Source organism: Tachyglossus aculeatus, chromosome 3 (assembly GCF_015852505.1).
Source record: "Tachyglossus aculeatus isolate mTacAcu1 chromosome 3, mTacAcu1.pri, whole genome shotgun sequence".
In the NCBI taxonomy this organism is placed as follows: Eukaryota; Metazoa; Chordata; class Mammalia; order Monotremata; family Tachyglossidae; genus Tachyglossus; species Tachyglossus aculeatus.
Window position 1 is genome coordinate 16,293,018 of NC_052068.1, and position 25,059 is coordinate 16,318,076.

A 25,059-nucleotide genomic window follows, 5' to 3' on the forward strand; every position below is an offset into this window, starting at 1 on the left:
ACAGAATCAGTAGACACATTCCCTACCCACAGTGAACTTCTAGAGGGTTCTAGAGTGTCCTCATGTGTCAGGGTGGGGGGAGAAGGGTCTATTTCTCTATCCCTTTCTGTTCCAAGTGAGCCTCTGTCAATGTGTCAATAGTTGTCCTTAGTGTGACCTTGAGCAAGTCACTTAACTTCTCTTTGCCTCAGTTACCTCATATGGAAAATGGGGATTAAGACTGTGAGCCCTCTGTGGGACAGGGAGAAGCAGCATGGCTTAGTGGAGAGAGCCCGGGCTTGGGAGCCAGAGTTCATGAGTTCTAATCCTGGATTGGCTACTTATCAGCTGTGTGACTTTGAGCAAGTCACTTAACTTCTCTGTGCCTCAGTTATCTCATCTGTGAATTGGGAATTAAGACCGTGAGCCCCAGGTGGGACAACCTCATTAGCTTGTATCTCCCCAGCACTTAGAACAGAGCTTGGCACATAGTAAGCACTTAACAAATACTATCATCATCATCATCATCAGTTATCTTTTATGTCCTCCATTGTTTAGAACAGTGCTTGACATAGAGTTTATTTAAGAGTTTAAATAGCTTCCCTCTTCTGAAATGCAAAGAGATCAATCAATCAATCAATCAATCGTATTTATTGAGTGCTTACTACGTGCAGAGCACTGTACTAAGCACTTGGGAACTACAAGTTGGCAACATATAGAGACAGTCCCTACCCATCAGTGGGTTCACAGTCTAGAAGGGGGAGACAGAGAACAATACAAAACATATTAACAAAATAAAATAAATAGAATAGATATGTACAAGTAAAATGAATAAATAAATAGCGTAATAAATAGAGTAATAAATATGTACAAACATATATACATATATACAGGTGCTGTGGGGAAGAGAAGGAGGTAAGACAGGGGGATGGAGAGGGGGAGGAGTAGGAGAGGAAGGAGGGGGCTCAGTCTGGGAAGGCCTCCTGGAGGAGGTGAGCTCTCAGTAGGGCCTTGAAGGGAGGAAGAGAGCTAGCTTGGTGGATGGGCAGAGGGAGGGCATTCCAGGCCAGGGGGACGACGTGGGCCGGGGGTCAATGGTGGGACAGGCGAGAACAAGACACGGTGAGGAGATTAGCGGCAGAGGAGTGGAGGGTGCGGGCTGGGCTGGAGAAGGAGAGAAGGGAGGTGAGGTAGGAGGGGGCGAAGTGATGGACAGCCTTGAAGCCGAGGGTGAGGAGTTTCTGCCTGGTGCACAGATTGATTGGTAGCCACTGGAGATTTTTGAGGAGGGGAGTAACATGTCCAGAGCATTTCTGGACAAAGACAATCCGGGCAGCAGCATGAAGTATGGATTGAAGTGGGGAGAGACACGAGGATGGGAGATCAGAGAGAAGGCTGATGCAGTAGTCCAGACGGGATAGGATGAGAGCTTGAACGAGCAGCGTAGCGGTTTGGATGGAGAGGAAAGGGCCGATCTTGGCAATGTTGCGGAGCTGAGATCGGCAGGTTTTGGTGACAGCTTGGATGTGAGGGGTGAATGAGAGAGCAGCGTCGAGGATGACACCAAGGTTGCGGGATTGTGAGACGGGAAGGATGGTAGTGTCGTCAACAGTGATGGGAAAGTCAGGGAGAGGGCAGGGTTTGGGAGGGAAGACAAGGAGTTCAGTTTTGGACATGCTGAGTTTTAGGTGGCAGGCAGACATCCAGATGGAGATAATAAATAGTAACCTCCAAACCCTGCAAACAAGGATCTGTGAGAGCTCAGTGTTCAAGATTCGATCACTGAACAATAGAAGGGGTTGGAAAGCTGCTCTGTGCATTCTGCAAAATCAGGACACCTGGGTCTGGCCTGGATAGAAATAATACCTCAAGTCACCCATTTCCCTTGAGCATTCACTCTGCCAATTCTACTGTATCGCACTTTTCCCAAGCGCTTAGTGTATTGCTCTGCACAAAGTTCTCAAATGCCATTAAAAAATGTACAGCACAGAAATGTAAGCCCCTTGGTTGTGCTTGTAATTTTATGATTAAGATCTCTCTGTACTGCCCTAGGGTGAATGATAGTGTCATTTGCACTGTGGCACTTAATTGATAGTCATGATATTAATGGGGAGAATAGTGATGGTCAATATAAAGTGTTCACAAGGATAATCTTAACACCCAGGCATAACCTGGACTAAATTTCTGTCTCCTCTTTCAGTGCCAGGCTCCTACATTATAGCTCAGCACTGAGTTCAAAGGGATTCAGTGCAATTCATGACTGTGAGCCCCATGCAGGATAGTGAATGTTTCTGACCTAATTAACTTGCACCTATCCCAGCTTTTGGAACAGGGTTTGAGACATACTAACAAACACCATAAAAAATTAAATAAAACAAGGTGAAACAGCATGGTCTAGTGGAAAGAGCAGGGGTCTGGATGTCTGAGGACCTGAGTTCTAATCCTGTCTCTGTCTTTGTTGTGTGATCTTGAGCAAGACATTTAACTTCTCTGGGCCTCAGTTCCCTCGTTGTAAAATGGGGATTCAAAACCTATTATCAATAATAATAATAATAATAATAATAATAATAATAATTGTGCTATTTGTTAAGTGTTTACTATGTACCATGCACTGTTCTAAGCACCGGAGTAGATTCAAGGTAATCAGGTTGGACACAATCCGTGTCCCTCAGGAGGCTCACAATCTTGATCCCCATTTTACAAATGAGGTAACTGAGGCCCAGAGAAGTAAAGTGACTTGCCCAAGGTCACACAGCAGACTTGTGGCAGAGCCAGGATTAGAACCCATAACCACTGATTCCCAGGCCTGTGGCCATTCTCTTCTACTACTTAGACTTCAAGCCCCTTAGAGAACCTGATTAGCTTGTATCTGCCCCAATGCTTAGTAACAATAATAATAATAATTTTGGTATTTGTTAAGCGCTTATTATGTGCCAAACACTGTTCTAAGCGCTGATACTAACAGCTAGTACAGTGCTTGGCCCATAGAAAGCACCTTCCAAATGAATTATTTTTATTATTATTATCAATATTATTATTAGTATTATTAACCGTGTGCTAAGAATCTAAAATTGAATGACCAATTTTATGCTGCCCAGAGAGTTTAAAAAGGCTTCCCTTTTCTGAAATGCAATGAGATAATAAATAGTAACCTCCAAACCCTTCAAACAAGGATGTGTGAGAACTCAGTGTTCAAGATTAGATCACTGAACAGTAGAAGGGGTTGGAAAGCTGCTCTGTGCATTCTGCAAAATCAGGGCACCTGAGTCTGGCCTGGATAAAAATAATACCTCAATTCACCCAATTCATTCATTCATTCATTCAATCGTATTTATTGAGCGCTTACTGTGTGCAGAGCACTGTACTAAGCCCTTGGGAAGTACAAGTTAGTAACATATAGAGACGGTCCCTACCCAATAGTGGGCTCACAGTCTAGAAGGGGGAGACAGACAACAAAACAACACATATTAACAAAATAAAATAAATAGAATAGCAAACATGTACAAGTAAAATAAATAGAGTAATAAATCTGTACAAACATATATACAGGGGCTGTGGGGAGGGGAAGGAGGGAGGACGGGGGGATGGGGAGGAGGAGGATGGGGAGAAGGAGAGGGGGATTCCCTTGAGCATCCACCCTTCCCAATTCCCTTGAGCATTCACTCTGTCTACCAATTCTACTGTATCATACTTTATCAAGCACTTAATTCATTGCTCTGTACAAAGTGCTCAATAAATATCATTGATTGATTGATTGATTAAAAAAAAGACTGGATACTAATTTAAGAAGCAGTGTGGCTCATTGGAAAGAGCATGAGCTTTGGAGTCAGAGGTCATGGGTTGTAAACCTGGCTCTGCTACTTGTCTGCTGTGTGACTTTGGGCAAGTCACTTAACTTCTCTGGGCCTCAGTTCCCTCATCTGTAAAATGGGGATGAAGACTGTGAGCCCCCCTTGGGAAAACCTGATCACCTTGTAACCTCCCCAGCGCTTAGAACTGTGTTTTCCACACAGTAAGCGCTTAATAAATGCCATCATTATAGAGAAGTAGTGTGGCTCAGTGGAAAGAGCACGGGCTTTGGAGTCAGAGGTCATGGGTTCAAATCCCGGCTCTGCCAATTCACAGCTGTGTGACTTTGGGCAAATCACTTCACTTCTCTGTGCCTCAGTTCCCTTATCTGTAAAATGGAGATTAAGACTGTGAGCCCCACATGGAACAACCTGATCACCTTGTATCCCCCCAGAGCTTAGAACAGTGCTTTTCACATAGTAAGCACTAGACAAATACCATCATTATTATTATTAACTTGGTATTTTTCACCTGTTTCAGTTGTGTTTCTGAACTCAATCCAGCATACACATAGACAGCCTGACTCAAGTACAGGACAGCCACTTAAATTCCTCAGTCATACATGTGGTGGGGAGTCTGGAAACACAGTGCAGTGGAAAAACTTCCCCCTCGTCTAGAAATTCCTTGTGAGCAGGGACCGTGTCTATCAACTCTAATGTACTGTACTTTCCCAAATACTTGGTGCAGTTCTCTGTACAGACTAATACATACCATCGATTGAATGATTGATTCTTTAGTAGCCATTTGTAGAACTTCCCATGAACATAGAGCATTTTTCCAGGGAGCAGGGGGAGAAAGCTCTTTGACCTTACTCGGTCTTTCTCCATAGCTTTTGTGATTTCCTCTCAGGCCTCTCTGAACATGGATGCCACTTACGAGCCATAAAAATAATAATAATAATAATAATAATAATAGCATTTATTAAGCGCTTACTATATGCAAAGCACTGTTCTAAGCACTGGGGAGGTTACAAGATGATCAGGTTGTCCCACGGGGGGCTCACAGTCTTAATCCCCATTTTACAGATGAATTAAATGAGGCACAGAGAAGTTAAGTGACTTGCCCAGAGGCACACAGCTGACAATTGGCAGAGCCGGGATTTAAACCCATGACCTCTGACTCCAAAGCCCAGGCTCTTTCCACTGACATGCTGCTTCTCAAGCCATGGAACTCAGTGCTAGGAACTGAGACAGATATCTCCTAGATTGGAAGTGCCTTGTGGGCAGGAAAGTTGTCTACCAGCCCTTTTCAACTCTCCCACCTTGTGGGCAGGGAACATGTCTTCCAACTCTATTTTACTATGATCTCCCAAGCTCTTGATATGGTACTCTGCACTCAATCAGCCCTTGATAATACCATTGATCGATTAGTGACTAGACACTTAAAATAAAAATACCTATAATAAAGGCATCTGGTGTCATATCTAAACCAGAAAGGTGGAAAATGAACTGTCCAATATCAAAGGATGAATAGCTACCTCCTCCACTGAATATAGTAAGCATTTAACAAATGACATTATTATTATTACTATTATTATTATTATTATTATAAAGGCACAGAATAGTGGATGGAGACCAGGTCTGGGTGTCAGAAAGTCATAAATTCTAATCCTGACTTTGCCAATTGTGACCTTGAACAAGTCACTTCATTTCTCTGTGCCTCAGTTACCTCATCTTAAAATAGGGATTGAGACTGTGAGCCTCATGTGTGACAGGGACTGTGTCTAACCCGATTTGCTTGTTTCCACCCCAGTGCTCAGAACAGTGCCTGGCACATAGTAAGCGCTTAACAAAAACCACAATTATTATTTTATGAGAGAATGTGAAACCACACGGTCAAATCATAAACTCGAGTCCCCTATCGAACTACAATTTTGACAAGAGACACTGTTAAGGAGATTAGTAATCTCCAGAGCAGATTTCAGACACTGGTTCTCCACCATGACTTATTGGACCTGCATTGAGCCACTACACTGCACGGGGCCACAGTCTTGGGTAATTTTATGGTAGAGGTTCACTAGAACAATGACGGTACTGAAAGCAGTGATAAAACACGGGTCAGCAGGAATCATTTGCGCCTTCCCCATGTATAATTAAAGTGAAAAAGGAATTTAATTACCTTGAGTAAGTCCAATTTCAGCTGGAGTTCCCCTTGAGTGGAAGAGCATAATGCCCCAATGATTATGCTCATGTACTCTTCTGTGTTAATGACCGAGAGCTGCTCCAAGATAGCCAGAGACTCGCTGCGGTAGCATTCGTCATCCAGAAATATCTTGATGAAGGGAACCATCCCATGATCTTTTAGGACAACTGGGGATCAGACAGATAGTTTGATCATTGACTGGTGAGAACATTTGGTCCTCGACAGCAGTAATGGAAGATCTTTTGGGGGCAACTCGAAAGATTCTTTGCCTCATCAGTATCTTGCATCAATTCTTGATCCATGATAAGGGAGGCTGACTGAACGTGAGAGAATACGTCCCCTGACTCTGTTATATTGCACTCTCCTAAGTGCTCTGCACACAGTAAGTGCTCAATAAATATGATTAATTAGCTGATAGTTGTTCTTCAGATTCAGACACCCTACTGACACTGACGGTTGCCTGTCAGAGTTTGGGTGACTAAAAAGGCCAAAGCAGGACCCACGAACTCGAACACATTTCATACACACAAAAGTTGTCTTTTGTTGTGTTTACCTTTCAAGTAAGTCTCTCATCAGAAATTTCAATCATAAATTGGGGTGATGCTTGGGGCACAAAATAACAGTACAGATAATTGGATAAAAGGTAGATGATAAGCTCCACGAGGGCAGGATCATTTCTTCTAACTCTATTGTACTCTCTCAAACACTGAGTACGGTGTTCAGGATGTAGGAGATGCTCAGTATTAATGATTGGTCAATACTGTGGGTGCATTTAACATCACTCAAATGACATATTAAGAAGGGAAGCATCTTAGTCTTTTAGAACAAATTATGGGCCTGGGAGTTAGAAGACCTGGGTTCTAATCCCAGCTCCACTGTCTGTCTGCTGGGTGACCTGGGGCACTTTTTGGTGCCTCGGTTTTCTCATCTGTAAAATGGGGATTCAATTCGACTCCCTCCCACTTAGACCAGAGTCTCATGTGGAACAGGGACTGTAACCAATCTGATTATGTCGTATCTATCCCAGCACTTATTAGAGTGCTTGGTGCAGAGTTAATGCTTATCAAGTACAATGATTATTTTAAATGGTAGTTTTCAGGAGGAGTTATGGGATGATCAGAGTTTGAATTATCCTTACCAGTATTCCGGATGGAATCATGAAGCAGTGAGGCCACAACTTTCAACATCACACAGATTAAATCGTGCTCCACATCCTGAATGCCAGAGAGCTCTCGATTTCCTGCAACGTTCAATATGAAAAAGGGAACGTGCCCTAGCATTACCAGTGGATATCGTGACTGCTATTTGCTTGCTGTGTGACTTTGGGAACGTCACTTAACTTCTTTCTGCCTCGGTTTTAGACTGTGAGCCCACTGTTGGGTAGGGACTGTCTCTATATGTTGCCAACTTGTACTTCCCAAGTGCTTAGTACAGTGCTCTGCACACAGTAAGCGCTCAATAAATACAATTGATTGATTTTCTCATTTGCAAAATGGGGATTCAATATCTGTTCTTCCTTCCCTTTAGATAGTGAGCTTTATGTGGAACTGTACCTGGACAGACTATCTTGTATCTACCGTTCTTCTTAGAACAGTTTTTTTTTTTTTTTACATTATTAAGTACAATTATCATTATTGTTGTTATAATTACCATGAGAGATGAGGGTCATTCTAAAATGATTATTTATGTTTACTTCACAAAAAATGAGAAAAAGCATGGTTTCTCCAAAGTCTAGTATTTTCATCCAAGTTCTCATTTGCTACATTTCAAAATTATGTTTCTGCTGAATCGAGTCATGCAGGTTTCTTCATTTGTATTAGTTGTGTTACATGGGATATTTACTCCACTAGATTGTAAGCAACCTGAAGGCAGGGTTCATGTCAAATAAGTCTATTATACTCTTCCCAGGCCTTAATAAAATGGGACACAAAATTCCTCTAGACTGTAAGCTCCTTGTGGGGAGAAAAGATGTTATTGACTTTGTTGCTTTGTACTCGTCCAAGCCCTTACTACATACAGTCCATTGCACACAGTAAGCACTCAATAAAAGCAATTGATTGATTGCCCCTTTTCTACTACTACAAATTCCATTGCAGTTTCCCAAGTGCTCAGTACAGTGCTCAATGCAGAGTAGGTGCTCAATAAGTACTACAATTCATCAATTGATTGATTTATAGGCAAACTCTATCACCGATTAATGACTTGTGATTTATGCTTCCACTTTTTCTAAAGCATGTCTCTTTATATGGCCCCATATATAAGGCAGTTGAGCTATTACTAACTATCTATGAACAGGTGAGTCCCTTCAGCTCTTATTTCCTCTCCAGTGACTAAAGGACGATCAGGAAGTGATCTTCTCCATCATACCTGATTTCCTCATGATCTTGGCTTGTTTCCTCAACTGAGCCAGCAACAGACCCAACAGCCCCGAGTCCCTGAATATATCTGTGAAGAGCTCGTGACGCATGCTGATTTGGTGGACGGTCTTTAAGGCAACGAAGGTACACGATGGCACCGTGTTCTCCTTGATCAAATTCTGGACCTTCTTAAAAATTTCGTGGGGGATAAAATTCAGTTCAAACACTACCGACTCTAACAACTGGAAAAACTGGGTTTGGATCAGGGGAGGTTTCACGTGAATGATCTCCACAAACTGAGAAATAGGCTGCAGAGTCCACTCCAGGAGGAAAAAATTCCTGGCATTCCAGTCCCATATTGATTTGATAGTGGATAATATTTTCCTGCAGAGAAAAGGATCCATGCTTTTCTGGAAAACAGTCTGCAGCACCTGAAAGGCCTGGAGGTTTTTCACAGTCATTCCTGTGGGAAGAAATACAAACACAGTGTGGTTGTGAGAGTGTATCATTGTTTCTTTCTGAAACTCAAAACACTCATGGGCATTTGGATAAAATAATTCAGTCCAAAAATCTAAATGTAGGCTCTGTTGGCTCTATAAGGAAATGGCTAGCAGGAGACCTGAAGAACACACAGGCTTTGGCTACAGTGAAATAGAGTAATTGTTGAGTTTAGAGAGTTGGTTTAGCATAGACGAAGTATACCAATTATTTTAATGGAACGACTTCAGCAGGTTTAGGGAAAATGTTACCATTGGTACCTCAGTTTTGGCTCTTTGGGCTCTAGTATATTAGTTAATTTTTGTCTGCTAGTTTCCCCTCCCCTCAAAGATGGTAAGTGCCTTGAGGGCAGGGACTGTGTGTTTCATTTTTGTTGCATATTTCTAGTTCAGTGTTCTGCATGCTGTAGGTGTTCAGTAAATACTTCAGATGCTCCTGATCACACATTCACAACCCTGGGGAAAAAAATCACCCTCCAGAACACTACTTATGCATCAATTAATTAATCAGTGGTATTAATTGAGCATTAACTTTGTGCAGAGCACTGTGCTATGTTCTTGGGAGGGTACAATATAGTAGGTAGATGATATCCTCTACCCTTAAGAAGTTTACAGTCTTTAGTAAGGATAGGAACTGAGTATGAGGATATGAATGTAAATTCTGTTGGGTGTGGTTGGAGATCAAAGTAACTAATGGGTATGAAACCAAGTGCATGGGCCTGGGGGCCAGAAGGGTTCAGATTCTAATCCTGGCTCCACCAAATGTCTGCTGTATGACCTTGGGCAAGTCATTGAACTTCTCTGTACCTCAGTTACCTCATCTGTAAAATGGGGTTTAAGACTGGGAGATCCATGTCAGACAGGGACTGTGTCCAACCTGATTTGCCTGTATCTACACCAGCTCCTAACAATAATAATAATAATGACATTTATTAAGTGCTTACTATATGCAAAGCACTGTTCTAAGTGCTGGGGAGGTTACAAGGTGATCAGGTTGCCCCACGTGGGGCTCACAGTCTTCATCCCCATTTTACAGATGAGGTAACTGAGGCCCAGAGAAGTTAAGTGACTTGCCCAATGTCACACAGCTGACAGGCAGTGGAGTCGGGATTTGAACCCATGACGTCTGACCCCAAAGCCCATGCTCTTTCCGCTGAGCCATGCTGCTTCCGTGCTGCTGCTGCATGTGCTTCTTAGTACAGTGCCTGGCGTAAAGTAAGAGCTTAAAAAAAGGTGTGTAGATGACACAGAGGGCATTGATTGAGTAGACTCTACCTGTTGCCGAATTGTACTTTCCAAGCCCTTAGTACGGTGCACTGCACACAGTAAGCACTCAATAAATACGATTGAATGAATGAATGAATGAAAAATGATTCCAGCAGTAAAATGAAGCATAGACTGGAGAAGGGAGAGGCTGGAATCAGGGAATGATGATAATAATAATAATAATAATGGCATTTATTAAGTGCTTACTATGTGCAAAACACTGTTCTAAGCGCTGGGGTAGATACAAGGTAATCAAGTTGTCCCACGTGGGGCTCACAGACTTAATCCCCATTTTCCAGATGAGGGAACTGAGGCCCAGAGAAGTGAAGTGACTTGCCCAAAGTCACACAGCTGACAAGTGGCAGAGCCAGGAATCAAACCCATGACCTCTGGCTCCAAAGCCCGGGCTCTTTCCACTGAGGTATGCTGCTTCTCTCAGGGAAGTCAGCGAAGAGGCCGAAGCAGTAGTTGAGAAGGGATGCCCAAGGCTTCCTCCACACCCTTCCCTCTCCTAAGTTTTATTTGCAGAAATGTACAGATTTGAAATAACCATAACTGTGGTATTTGTTTAGTGCTTACTCCACGAGAAGCATCACACTAAGCATCAGGGTAGATGCAAGATAGTCAAGTCAGACCTAGTCCCTATCTCCCATAGGGCTCATTTAGTCTCCATTTTCCAAATGAGGAAACAGAGAACAAAGAAGCTAAATGACTCGCCTAAGGCCACACAGCAGACAAGCTGCAGAGCAGGATTAGAACCCAAGTCTTCTGACTCCTAGGCCTGAGCTCTTTCCAGAAGTCCATGCTGCTTCTCAAGAAAAATGCCCCAAAGTGTACGTGGGGAAACATCTCCAATGAAGTGGTGGAATTTCAATTAACATAAAGAACAGAGTTATTTTGTATGTGTTAAATGTAAACTGTCAATCTGGAGTCTTCCTTTGGTTTAAAGGCGATGTTACCATTAGCAAGATTCCACCCATGGGTGTGTGTGTCACGGTGAGAACATTTTGCTCAGCTGTCCCATATCAGTGTACAGCACAGGTCAAGTACATGTCAAGTACATTTTGGTAGCAGAGATAGGTTAGCACACAAGAGGAATATACTGTACCAGAGTTTCCACTCTGCGGCAATTTAAAGTCTTCAAGTTGAGGGTAGGTGACGCTATCAAACACTTTCAATTCAGTTTTCCCACAGACGGTGAGCCATGCCATTAGCTCCAGGAGCTCTTCTAGGTGAGATTCTCCCTCTTTTTGGGATTTCCCTTCATACCTGTGGAGAAAAACCGGACAGATGACTCTAGCGTTCTGACAGAACCAACAGTTTCCCCTTGAAAGCTTGTTGTAATAATAATAATAACGATAACATTTATTAAGCGCTTACTATGTGCAAAGCACTGTTGTAAGCGCTGGGGAGGTTACAAGGTGATCAGGTTGTCCCACAGTCTTCATCCCCATTTTACAGATCCCAGAGAAATGAAGTGACTTGCCCAAAGTTACACAGCTGGCAATTGGCAGAGTCGGGATTTGAACCCATGACCTTGGGCTCCAAAGCCTGTGCTCCTTCCACTGAGCCATGCTGCTTCTCCCAGCATGTGAAGCAGCATGTGGGAGAAACATGCAAGCTCTCACGCTGCTTCACTGTTGTAAAGCAGGGAGAGAAGGAGAAAGGAAGAGAGGGGATTCAAATCAACTTTTCTTGAATAGTCTGTTCTGCTGTTCATTCATTCATTCAATCATATTTATTGAGCACATACTGTGTACAGAGCACTGTACTAAGCGCTTGCGGAGTTTTGGTCTTTTAAAAAAAAATCTAAGTGCTTACTAGGCACTGTATTAGGCACTGGGGTAGATACAAGATTATCAGGTTGGACATGGTTCATGTTGCACATGGGGCTCACGGTATTAATACCCATTTTACAGATGAGGTAAATGAGGAAAAATGAATTTAAATGAATTGCAGACTCATGGTGGAGCTGCATTTAAAACCTGAGTCCTTCTGAGTTCCAGGCCCATGTTCTATCCACTACATTATGCTGCTTCTCTTGCGACCATGTGACTTAAATGTTTTATGCCAAGATCCACCCTTTCCTCTCCATCCAAACCGCTACGCTGCTAATTCAAGCTCTCATCCTATCCCGTCTGGACTACTGCACTAGCCTTCTCTCTGATCTCCCATCCTCGTGTCTCTCTCCACTTCAATCCATACTTCATGCTGCGGCCCGGATTATCTTTGTCCAGAAACGCTCTGGACATATTACTCCCCTCCTCAAAAACCTCCAATGGCTACCGATCAATCTGCGCATCAGGCAGAAACTCCTCACCCTGGGCTTCAAGGCTGTCCATCACCTCGCCCCCTCCTACCTCACCTCCCTTCTCTCCTTCTACTGCCCAGCCCGCACCCTCCGCTCCTCCACCACTAATCTCCTCACTGTACCTCGCTCTCGCCTGTCCCGCCATCGACCCCCCGGCCCACGTCATACCCCGGGCCTGGAATGCCCTCCCTCTGCCCATCCGCCAAGCTAGCTCTCTTCCTCCCTTCAAGGCCCTGCTGAGAGCTCACCTCCTCCAGGAGGCCTTCCCAGACTGAGCCCCTTCTTTCCTCTCCCCTCGTCCCCCTCTCCATCCCCCCGTCTTACCTCCTTCCCTTCCCCACAGCACCTGTATATATGTATATATGGTTGTACATATTTATTACTCTATTTATTTATTTATTTATTTATTTTACTTGTACATTTCTATCCTACTTATTTTATTTTGTTGGTATGTTTGGTTCTGTTCTCTGTCTCCCCCTTTTAGACTGTGAGCCCACTGTTGGGTAGGGACTGTCTCTATGTGATGCCAATTTGTACTTCCCAAGCGCTTAGTACAGTGCTCTGCACATAGTAAGTGCTCAATAAATACGATTGATTGATTGATTGATTGATTGATTTTCCCATGTTCAAAGAGTTTCATTTCCCTTTGCAGCCAAGGGCGGAACTGCCTCATCTTAATAATAATAATCATTATTGTTATTATTTTGGAAATAATACTAATACTGGCATTATTCATTAAGCACTTACTATGTGCTTAATACAACAGATTATTTATTTATTAGGACTTCCTGACACCTGTAGACCCAGAGAGAGTTTGCACCTTGGGAACTCTTGGATTCCCAATGAGCATGTTTCAAGTCTCAGTTCGTGCACTCTGGTCTCTCACAATCAAAAGTATTTATTGAGCTCTTACTGTGTGCATAGCACTGTACTAGTTAGTTAATCAATCATATTTATTGAGCACTTACTGTGGGCAGAGCAAATAATAATGATATTTGTTAAATGCTTATTATGTGTCTGGCACTGTACTAAGCGCTGGGGTGGATACAAGCAAATTGGTATGAACACAGTCCCTGTCCCACATGGAGCTCCCAGTCTCAATTCCCATATTACTGATGAGGTAACTGAGGCACAGAGAAGATAAGTGACATGCCCAAGGTCACACGGTACTAAGTACACTGTAGTAAGTGCTTGGGAAAGTACAATAAGGGAATTGATTTTTCATGGGAAGGGGCATCATAGCAGCATGGCATAGTGGATAGAGCACTATTATGGGAATCAGAAGGTCATGGGTTCTAATCCCGGCTTTGACACTTGTCTGCTGTGTGAACTTGGGCAAGGTACTTCACTTCTCTGGGCCTCAGTTACTTCTTTTTTTAAAATGGGGATTGAGAGTGTGAGCCCCACGTGGGATACGCTTGTATCCACCCTAGTGCTTAGTACAGTGCCCAGCACATAGTAAGTGCTTAACAAATACCATTATTATCATTATTATTATTATTTATACAGACTTGTAGATTGTAAATGCCTTTGGGCAGAGTTTGTGTCTACCACTGTATTTTTCTCTCTCGAACACTCAGTACAGTGCTTGGCACACATTAAGCACTCAGTAAATGCTACTGATTGATTCTGGAAGCCTGAACTCCCAAAATGCCTCCAGTAGGAAGAATGCCCCTCTCTCTCCAACACCGCAAGACACATGGCTACAGTGATATTGGCTCTCCCAGATGGATCTAATTTGTCTTTGTCTAAATTTCCTCATCTGTAAACTGATATTAAATAACCATTCTTTCTTCCCCTAACACCGTGATCTCCATGTGAGTCAGACACTGTGTTTGACTGGACTATCTTGTATCTATCCCAGTGCTTAGTACAGTGCTTGGCATATAGTAAACACTTAGAGAAGCAGCTTGGCTCAGTGGAAAGAGCATGGGCTTTGGAGTCAGTGGTCATGGGTTCAAATCCTAGCTCTGCCAATTGTCAGCTGTGTGACTTCTAGACTGTGAGCCCTCTCTTCTAGACTGTGAGCCCACTGTTGGGTCGGGACCGTCTCGATATATTGCCAACTTGCACTTCCCAAGCGCTTAATACAGTGCTCTGCAAACAGTAAGCACTCAATAAATACGATTGAATGAATGAATGAATGAATGACTTTGGGCAAGTCACTTCACTTCTCTGTTCCTCAGTTACCTCATCTGTAAAATGGGGATTAAGACTGTGAGCCCCCGGTGGGACAACATGATCACCTTGTATCCCCTCTCCCCAGCATGTAGAACAGTGCTTTGCTCATAGTAGGCACTTAATAAATGCCATTATTATTATTGTTAACACAAAAAAGCAATGATTACTATTATAATAGTCCTGGGCCCACTGATGCACAAATTTTACAACTAGAGAGAATCAATCTTCAGTTTGAAGACAACTCTAATGTAGTTGAAATGGTATCCATGAGTGTGTTACCGAGAAAAATATATCAGGATTACTTTTTGCCTAGACAATAACTCCAACCTAGGATAACATTTACAGCTATAGCATTAAGGCTACAGACACTTTAATTCAAGTCACTATTCATAGCTCGAAACAGCATATAATTGATAGAAGTTAAAAAATACTTCTATTTTCTGGACTCACTGCATCATAAATCAGGGGTTTTTTTGTATCTCTTTCTGGAAATGTACAGCTACGGGGACCCAACACTCTTGTAAAACTCATTCCCAAGGCTTGGAGCCAATTAGGAACTGAGTTGGGAATAAAATCCATTTTCCTTGTCTCCTGAGCCTGAATCCTGGCACTTGGCACAATCCACAACTCTCTCTGTCCTGGATAGGCAAAGTTGATGAAAAAATTGTTGGCTACGTGCCCCCATCCTGAACTACACGAGGTGAACAGATTCACTTAAGGAGATTTACAGAAACTGCCATTGCTCTAAATGCTCTTGGAGTTCTATGACGGAATAAGGCAGTCGTTTTATTTCTACCCAAGTATAGACACAGAATAAAAAAAGAATTCTACTCACCAAAGCAGCACTTTGAGCAGCAGTGGGTATCCACCGCTGTTCTCCATATCAAGGAGTAAAGCCGAGGAAATGGGATAGGAGTCTTTTACGAAGCACAAGAGGAGGGTCACCACGTCACTCAGGTCATGAGCTGGTGAGGTGTCCGAGAGCCGAGTCAGGTTTTGAATGATTGTCTTCACGCAGTCTGTCTCTGTAGGAGAAAGTCAAGTGAGGGGAAACCGATGCCGCCTTGAATGACAGGACTAGTAATCACCATAATGTATGATATAACCTAAAGGGGTCTTCGCCCTTCCACCTTGGGCTGGGCGATGGTGAACGAGATGTCCTTCCACTTAGGAATAATAATAATAATAATGATGGCATTTATTAAGTGCTTGCTATGTGCAAATCAATCAATCAATCAATCGTATTTATTGAGCGCTTACTATGTGCAGAGCACTGTACTAAGCGCTTGGGAAGTACAAATTGGCATCACATAGAGACAGTCCCTACCCAACAGTGGGCTCACAGTCTAAAAGGGGGAGACAGAGAACAGAACCAAACATACCAACAAAATAAAATAAGTAGGATAGAAATGTACAAGTAAAATAAATAAATAAATAAATAAATAGAGTAATAAATATGTACAACCATATATACATATATACAGGTGCTGTGGGGAAGGGAAGGAGGTAAGACGGGGGGATGGAGAGGGGGACGAGGGGGAGAGGAAAGAAGGGGCTCAGTCTGGGAAGGCCTCCTGGAGGAGGTGAGCTCTCAGCAGGGCCTTGAAGGGAGGAAGAGAGCTAGCTTGGCGGATGGGCAGAGGGAGGGCATTCCAGGCCCGGGGGATGACGTGGGCCGGGGGTCGATGGCGGGACAGGCGAGAGCGAGATACATTGAGGAGATTAGTGGTGGAGGAGCGGAGGGTGCGGGCTGGGCAGTAGAAGGAGAGAAGGGAGGTGAGGTAGGAGGGGGCGAGGTGATGGACAGCCTTGAAGCCCAGGGTGAGGAGTTTCTGCCTGATGCGCAGATTGATCAGTAGCCATTGGAGGTTTTTGAGGACGGGAGTAATATGTCCAGAGCGTTTCTGGACAAAGATAATCCGGGCAGCAGTGTGAAGTATGGATTGAAGAGGAGAGAGACACGAGGATGGGAGATCAGAGAGAAGGCTAGTGCAGTAGTCCAGACGGGATAGGATGAGAGCTTGAATGAGCAGGGTAGCGGTTTGGATGGAGAGGAAAGGGCGGATCTTGGCAATGTTGCGGAGCTGAGACCGGCAGGTTTTGGTGACGGCTTGGATGTGAGGGGTGAATGAGAGAGCGGAGTCGAGGATGACACCAAGGTTGCGGGCTTGTGAGACAGGAAGGATGGTAGTGCCGTCAACAGAGATGGGAAAGTCAGGGAGAGGACAAGGTTTGGGAGGGAAGACAAGGAGCTCAGTCTTCGACATGTTGAGCTTTAGGTGGCGGGCAAAGGTATCTTTAGGTGGCAGGCTTTAGGTGGCAGTGCAAAGCACTGCTCTAAGTGCTGGGGATCAGGTTGTCCCACGTGGGGCTCACAGTCTTAATCCCCATTTTACAGATGAGGTAACTGAGGCATAGAGAAGTTAAATGACTTGCCCAAAGTCACACAGCTGACAAGTGGCAGAGCTGGGATTTGAATCCATGACTTCTGACTCCAAAGCCCATGCTCTTTCCACTGAGCCACACTACTTCTCCATCAGAACTGGCTAGAAGAAAGATACTTTCAATCATGCCGACTAAATCTAGGAATCTAAACGTTAGAAATGAAACCAGACAGTTAGTCTATCTAATCTAACTCTCCCTGGGGAAGAGGCCAAAACTTTTATTATAATTTGGTGCAGCATAACTTAATCAAATCACATTTCAACCAGACCAGTGACTCTGTCTGCCTACCATTTGGAGTCTAACAGGATTTTCTTGCATAAAAATCAGCATAAAGAGCGTGGATAAAGCATGGGCCTGGGAGTTAAAAGGACCTGGGATATAATCCTAGCTCTACCACCTGTCTGCTTTATGACCCTGGGCAAGTCACTCAACTTTTCTGGGCTTCAGTTACCTCATCTGAAAAATGGGGTTTTCAGACCGTGAGCCCCATGTGGAGCAGGGACTGTGTCCAACTTGATTTGCTTGTATCCAACCCAGCTCTTAATATAGTGCCTGACACATAGTAAGCACTTAACAAATACAATAATAATAGCAACAATAATGATACTAATACCATGAGAACTGGCTTGTTTATTTTTTAGCATCACACAACCACCATTTTGATATTTGAACTGCGCTAGTTACTGGAGTGTAGACTAGAAGAACAGATCAGACAGTCACTGTCCTACATGTGACTCACACTGTAAGGGTGCTGTGAATCGCAATTTTAGGGATGAGGAAACTGAGGCACAGAGAATTTAAGCGACTTGCCTAAGGTCACACCGCAGACAACTGGCTGAGTTAATTGTTATAAGTCTGTCCTTGGATGAATTGAAAGATAAGGCCAGATCTAAAATGGCAAATGAGCTGTCACAGAAGGTCACATGCAGAATCATTGATCCTTGAAATATTACTTATTGAGTGCCTAATGTATACAGAGCTGAACGAAGGAAGTGAGAGAAAGTAAATCTTCCCACTCCCCCAAAAACCTCCATTTTTTTTTCTCTATCCACCTCCGCATCAAACCGAAACTCTTTAAGAAACTCAGTCAGCTTTCTCCCTTCTATCTTACCTTGGTGATCTCCTACTTCAACCCATTCAGCATATTTGCTCCTCTAAAGCCAACCTACTCTCTGTACAACTTGTACTTCCCAAGCGCCTAGTACATTGCTCTGCACACAGTAAGCGCTCAATAAATACTATTGAATGAAAGAGTGAATGTACCTTGACCTCTGATCTTCGGCCCATATATTCTCTCTCTGACGCGCAATTCCCTCCCCTATCACATCTGCCAGATCACCACTCTCCCTACCTTCAAAACAATCGTAAAAAGCACATCTCCACCAAGAGGCCTTCCCTGATCAAGTCCTTATTTACTCTATCCTTTCTCCCTTCTGCGTCTTCTACGCACTCGGCAATGTGTCCCTTAAGGACTTTGATACTCTCCCCAGCCCTTTAGCACTCTGCTGTTTCCCCTGTCTGTGACTTATTTTAATATTTGTCACCCCCTGTAGACTTTAAGCCCTTGTGTGCAGGAATTTTGTCTCCCAACTATTCTACTTTCCCAAGGCCTCTTAGTACAGTAGTCTGCATACTGTATGCACTCAATGAAAACCACTGATTGACTGAAACACAGTCTGTGTGCTCACAGATCTCATAACCTAGCGTATTTCTTTTTATCTTTTTTTAAACTACTGTAGACAGGGTGAATTTATCTAATAATAATATTGATGACATTTATTAAGTGCTTACTATGTGCAAAGCACTGTTCTAAGCGCTGGGGAGGTTACAAGGTGACCAGATTGCCCCTCGGGGGGCTCACAGTCTTAATCCCCATTTTACAGATGAGGTAACTGAGGCACAGAGAAGTTAAGTGACTTGCCCAAAGTCTCACAGCTGACAATTGGCAGAGCCGGGGTTTGAACGCATGACCTCTGATTCCAAAGCCCGTGCTCTTTCCAACACTACCTAAACTTGGGAAAATGATCCATAAAAGGTTTTTCCATTTATAAAAAAGCCTGAGGGCAAATGAAATAAATCTATGTGAACTCTATGAAGTAAAAAGTGTATCTCCCTCCAATGTGTTATTGCAAATTTACATTGCCAAGTAACATTGGCAAGTAACATTGCCAAGATCCACCCTTTCCTCTCCATCCAAACCACTACCCTGCTCTCATCCTATCCCGTCTGGATTACTGCATCAGCCTCCTCTCCAATCTCCCATCCTCCTGTCTCTCCCCACTTAAATCCATACTTCATGGCGCTGCCCGGATTGTCTTTATCCACAAACGCTCTGGGCATGTTACTCCAATGTTACTCTATTTATTTATTTATTTTATTTGTACATATTTATTCTATTTATTTTATTTTGTCAATATGTTTTGTTTTGTTCTCTGTCTCCCCCTTCTAGACTGTGAGCCCACTGTTGGGTAGGGACTGTCTCTATATATTGCCAACTTGTACTTTCCAAGTGCTTAGTGCAGTGTTCTGCACACAGTAAGCACTCAATAAATATGATTGAATGAATGAATGAATGAAATAATTTGCCTTCATTTTAAATCAGGCAAGGGTGGCTAATCACTGCCTAAGCAGGCAGCAACCTGACCCAGAAGATAGACTATTAAAATTATTCCAGTGAATGAGTGAATTAAAAAATATTTCACATCACTTGAAACTATCAATCAATCAATCCATTAGTGGTATTTATTGAGCGCTTACAGTGTGCAGAGCACTGTACTAAGTACTTGGGAGAGTACAATACAAGTGATTTAGCAGACACTTTCCCTGCAAGGAGCTTTAAGTCTACAGGGCAAGACAGATAATCAAGTACTTTGAATAATAATAAGAATATTGAAGTAATTTATATATATAATCTAAAGATATGTACATAAATGCTGTGGGGTTGATGATGGGATGAATATCAAATGCCCAAGTGTCACAGATCCAAATGCAATTACCCTAGGTGCTCAATATTATCACCTTTGTGAGTAAAATTAATCAATCGATAGTATTTGTTGAGCACATATTGTGTGCAGGATTCTGTACAATGCGATTAATTTTATGAAAACATTTGACTGAGTGATGTGGAAGCACTGCAGTTATAATTATAAAATGTATACACTTGGGTGTAAGCAGATTTAGTGGATTTTCCTACTTCAATTACCAAGTGATAGCACTCTATACAACTGTAGAAACTGCATAAATTGCCTAACTACGTGAACAAAATGTGTACTTCTTGAGGCTCACAATCACTTCTTCATAAATTATTTTGCACAGCTGCAGGATTCCTGAGGGGAGAATTAGCAGCGGCAGTGCTGATTTTGGGTTATGGAACCCTCCTGGGTAAATCAGTCAGTGAATCAATCAATTGTATTTATTCATTCAATCGTATTCAATTTATTGAGTGTTTATTGTGTGCAGAACACTGTACTAAAAGCTTGAGAGAGTACAACACAACAACATAGAGTTGATAGCCATGTTCCCTGACCACAGAGAGCTTAAAGTCTAAAGGACGTTATATCAGGTAAACCAGCTTAGCCTATTATACTTGTAAATGAAAGTAACTGCCCTATAAAGTTGTATACTCAAGTTATTGTCTTGTGAATGTAATGATCTTGAGGTAAATGGAAAATATCTTCCTGTGAATCTCATGGATTTTCAATAAAAGTTGCTCTTCTGAGAGGGTTAATGCCTTGAATCAGTGGATAATAATAATTATTATTATTGCATTTGTTAAGCTTTTACTCTGTGCAAAGCACTGTTGTAAGTGCTGGGGGGGATACAAGGTGATCAGGTTGTCTCATGTGGGGCTCACAGTCTTAATCCCCATTTTACAGATGAATACCATGGATTGACTGAAACACAGTCTATGTGCTCAAAGATCTCATAACCTAGCGTATTTCTTTTTATCTCTTTTTAAACTACTGTAGATAGGATGAATTTATCTCCTCTGAACACTACCTACACATAGGAAAACGTTCCATAAAAGGTTTTTCCATTTATAAAAAAGTCTGAGGGCAAATGAAATAAATCTATGTGAACTCTATGAAATAAATAGTGTATCTCCCTCCATGGTAACTGAGGCACAGAGAAGTGAGTTGACTTGCCCAAAGTCACACAGCTGACAAGTGGCAGAGCCGGGATTAGAACCCACGACCTCTGACTCCCAAGCCCGGGCTCTTTCCACTGAGCCAGGCTGCTTCTCAATCAATCAATTGACATTGATCAATCAATCAGTGCCATTTACTGAAAAGCAACATAGTCTAGTGGGAAGAGTTCAAGCCTGCGAGTCAGAGGATCTGGGTTCTACTTCCAGCTCCACCACTTGTCTACTGTGTGATCTTGGTCAAGTCACATACCTTTTCCGTATCTCAGTTTCTTCATCTGTAAAATGGGGCTCAATCCCTGCTCTCCCTACTACACAGATGATGAGCCCCACGGCAGCCCTGATTATCTTGTATCTACCTCAGTGATAAGTAGAGTGCTCAGCACAAACTCTTAACAAACACCACAATTTGTTTTATGGTATTTGTTTAGCGCTTACTATTTACTAAACACTGTTCTAAGCACTAGGGTAAATATGAGATATTAGATAAGAGATAGTTTGGACAGAGGGCCTGTCCCTCATGGGCCCCACAGTCTAAATAGGAGACAGACCGGTTATCTAATCCCCATTTGGCCATTGAGGAAACTGAGGCAGAGAGAAGTAAAGTGACTTGCCCAAGGTCAAACAGCAAGCAGTTTTCAGATCTGGGATTAGATGCCGGGTCTTCCAATTTCAAGGCTCATGGCTTGTACTTCCCAAGGGCTTAGTACAGTGCTCTGCACACAGTCAGCGCTCAATGAATACGACTGAATGAATGAATGCCCCTCCTTCCACTGGGCCACGATGCTTCTCCGATTGAGCGCTTACAAAACGCCATCAACAGTCCTCAGTGGGCAGCATTTCTGGACCATACCTTGCAGATAGTCAATGACCTGTTGGTTTTGGGCTCTGGAGATGGTCCTCAGCACCCAGAAGGTGGGCCCTTTCCAGGACGGGCTGCTCTGATCCCACAGGGTGGACGTGGCGATGAGGAGAGATGGGAGTTCCCGGCCCGCGAGGAGTTCCTCCACTCCCTTGGGCTCGCTATACAGCCTGAGCATCACCTGAAAAAGAAGCTCCAATCAATTATTTGGTGGGAGGCAGGGGAGCGAGAGGGAATCATGTGACCATGTTCACTACATTCAGTCAATAGTATTTATTGAGCTCTTAATGTGTGTAGCACGCTGTACTAAGTGCTTGGAAAGTACAATTCAGCGAGAGAGAGACAATCCTTACACAACAACTGGCTCACAGTCTAGAAGACGGGTTCATAATTTGTTCCGTATCTCGTCTGTAATGGTATCGCTATGGGTCAGAGATAATAATAATAACAATAATAATGGTATTTGTTAAGCGCTTACTATGTACAAAGCACTGTTTTAAGTGCTGGGGAGGTGATCACGTTGTCCCACGGGGGGAAAACAGTTTTAATCCCCATTATACAGATGAGGTAACCGAGGCACAGAGAAGTTAAGTGACTTGCCCAAAGTCACACAGCTGACAGTTGGCGGAGCCGGGGTTTGAACCCATGACCTCTGACTCCAAAGCCCGTGCTCCTTCCACCGAGCCACGCTGCTTCTCTATGAGATGACTCAACAGCATGAAACAAGATGGGGATTAAGATTGGGAGCCCCAGGTGGCACATGGATTGTGCCCAACCTGATTCCCTTGTAATAACAGGGGTATTTGTTAAGTGTTTACTATGTGCCAGGCACTGTACTAAGCGCTGGAGTGGATACAAGTAAATCAGTTTGACCACAGTCCCTTTCCCTATTACTCTATTCATTTAACTTGTACATATTTATTCTATTTATTTTATTTTGTTTATATGTTTTCTTTTGTTGTCTGTCTTCCCCCTCTAGACTGTGAACCCGCTGTTGGGTAGGGACCATCTCTATACACTGCCAACTTGGACTTCCCAAGTAATTAGTACAGTGCTCTGCACACAGTAAGTGCTCAATAAATACGATCGAATTAATTAATTAATTAATATGGGGCTCACAGTCTCAATCTCCATTTTACAGATGAGGTGACTGAGGCTCAGAGAAGTGAAGTTTAACTCAGCCCTCTCCTCCGCCAGACAAAACTATTTCTCCACCCTTACTGACACCCATGCCCATCATCCCCGTCAGCTCTTCCGTACATTCAACTCCCTTCTCAGGCCCCCAGTTCCTCCCCCTCCTCCTTCCCTCACCCCCAACGATCAGGCCTCCTACTTCATTAACAAAATTAAATCCATCAGGTCCGACCTCCCCAAAGTCACTCCCCCACCTTCTCCAACCCCCCCGGCTCTCAACATTCTCTGCTACTCTCCCATCCTTCCCAGCAGTATCCTCAGAGGAGCTCTCCTCCCTCCTCTCAGGTGTTACTTCGGCCACCTGTGCTTCTGACCCCGTTCCCTCTCATCTCATGAAATCTCTCGCTCCGTCCCTTCTCCCCTCCGTAACTTCCATCTTCAACCGCTCACTCTCCACTGGTTCCTTCCCCTCTGCCTTCAAACATGCCCATGTCTCTCCCATCCTAAGAAAGCCTCTCTTGACCCCACCTCACCTTCTAGTCATCGCCCCATATCCCTCCTACCATTCCTTTCCAAACTCCTTGAAGGAGTCGTCTGCACGTGCTGCCTCGAATTCCTCAGTACCAACTGTCTCCTCGACCCCCTCCCAGTCTGGCTTCCGTCCCCTACATTCCATGGAAACTGCCCTCTCAAAGGTCACCAATGACCTCCTGCTTGTGAAATCCAACGGCTCATACTCTATCCTAATCCTCCTCGACCTCTCAGCTGCCTTCGACACTGTGGAGCACCCCCTTCTCCTCAACACGCTATCCGACCTTGGCTTCACAGACTCCGTCGTCTCCTGGTTCTCCTCTTATCTCTCTGGTCGTTCATTCTCAGTCTCTTTTGCAGGCTTCTCCTCCCCCTCTCTTCCCCTTCCTGTGGGGGTTCCCCAAGGTTCAGTTCTTGGTCCTCTTCTGTTCTTGATCTACACTCACTCCCTTGATGACCTCATTCACTCCCACGGCTTCAACTATCATCTCTACGCTGATGACACCCAAATCTACATCTCTGCCCCTGCTCTCTCCCCCTCCCTCCAGGCTCGCATCTCTTCCTGCCTTCAGGACATCTCTATCTGGATGTCTGCCCGCCACCTAAAACTCAACATGTCCAAGACTGAACTCCTTGTCTTCCCTCCCAAACCCTGCCCTCTCCCTGACTTTCCCATCACTGTTGACGGCACTACCATCCTTCCCGTCTCACAAGCCCTCAACCTTGGTGTCATCCTCGACTCTGCTCTCTCATTCACTCCTCACAACCAAGCCGTCACCAAAACCTGCTGGTCTCACCTCTGCAACATTGCCAAGATCTGCCCTTTCCTCTCCATCCAAACCACTACACTTCTCGTTCAAGCTCTTATCCTATCCCGTCTGGACTACTGCATAAGCCTCCTCTCTGATCTCCCATCCTCGTGTCTCTTCCCACTTCAATCCATACTTCATGCTGCTGTCCAGATTGTCTTTGTACAGAAATGCTCTGGGCATGTTACTCCCCTCCTCAAAAATCTCCAGTGGCTACTAATCAATCTGCACATCAGGGAGAAACTCCTCACCCTGGGCTTCAAGGCTTTCCATCACCTCGCCCACTCCTACCTCAGCTCCCTTCTCTCCTTCTCCAGCCCGGCCCGCACCCTCCACTCCTCTGCCACTAATCTCCTCACGGGACCTCGTTCTCGCCTGTCCCGCCATCGACCCCCGGCCCACGTCATCCCCCTGGCCTGGAATGCCCTCCCTCTGCCCATCCACCAAGCTAGCTCTCTTCCTCCCTTCAAGGCCCTACTGAGAGCTCACCTCCTCCAGGAGGCCTTCCCAGACTGAGCCCCTTCCTTCCTCTCCCCCTCTCCATCCCCCCAT

At 44.0% G+C, this 25,059-nt stretch overlaps 1 protein-coding gene across 1 annotated transcript in view; it reads right to left on the minus strand.

Annotated features, from left to right (window-relative positions):
- Nucleotides 1-25,059, minus strand: part of WDFY4 (WDFY family member 4) — a 442,717-nt gene that overhangs the window by 404,314 nt on the left and 13,344 nt on the right. The window contains exons 5-10 of the mRNA XM_038744298.1: nt 22,025-22,214; nt 15,418-15,607; nt 11,199-11,359; nt 8,338-8,790; nt 7,109-7,210; nt 5,947-6,137 (exon numbers count right to left, since the gene is read on the minus strand). Coding sequence (XP_038600226.1) covers nt 5,947-6,137; nt 7,109-7,210; nt 8,338-8,790; nt 11,199-11,359; nt 15,418-15,607; nt 22,025-22,214 — 1,287 coding nt within the window. The remainder of the gene's footprint in view (nt 1-5,946; nt 6,138-7,108; nt 7,211-8,337; nt 8,791-11,198; nt 11,360-15,417; nt 15,608-22,024; nt 22,215-25,059) is intronic.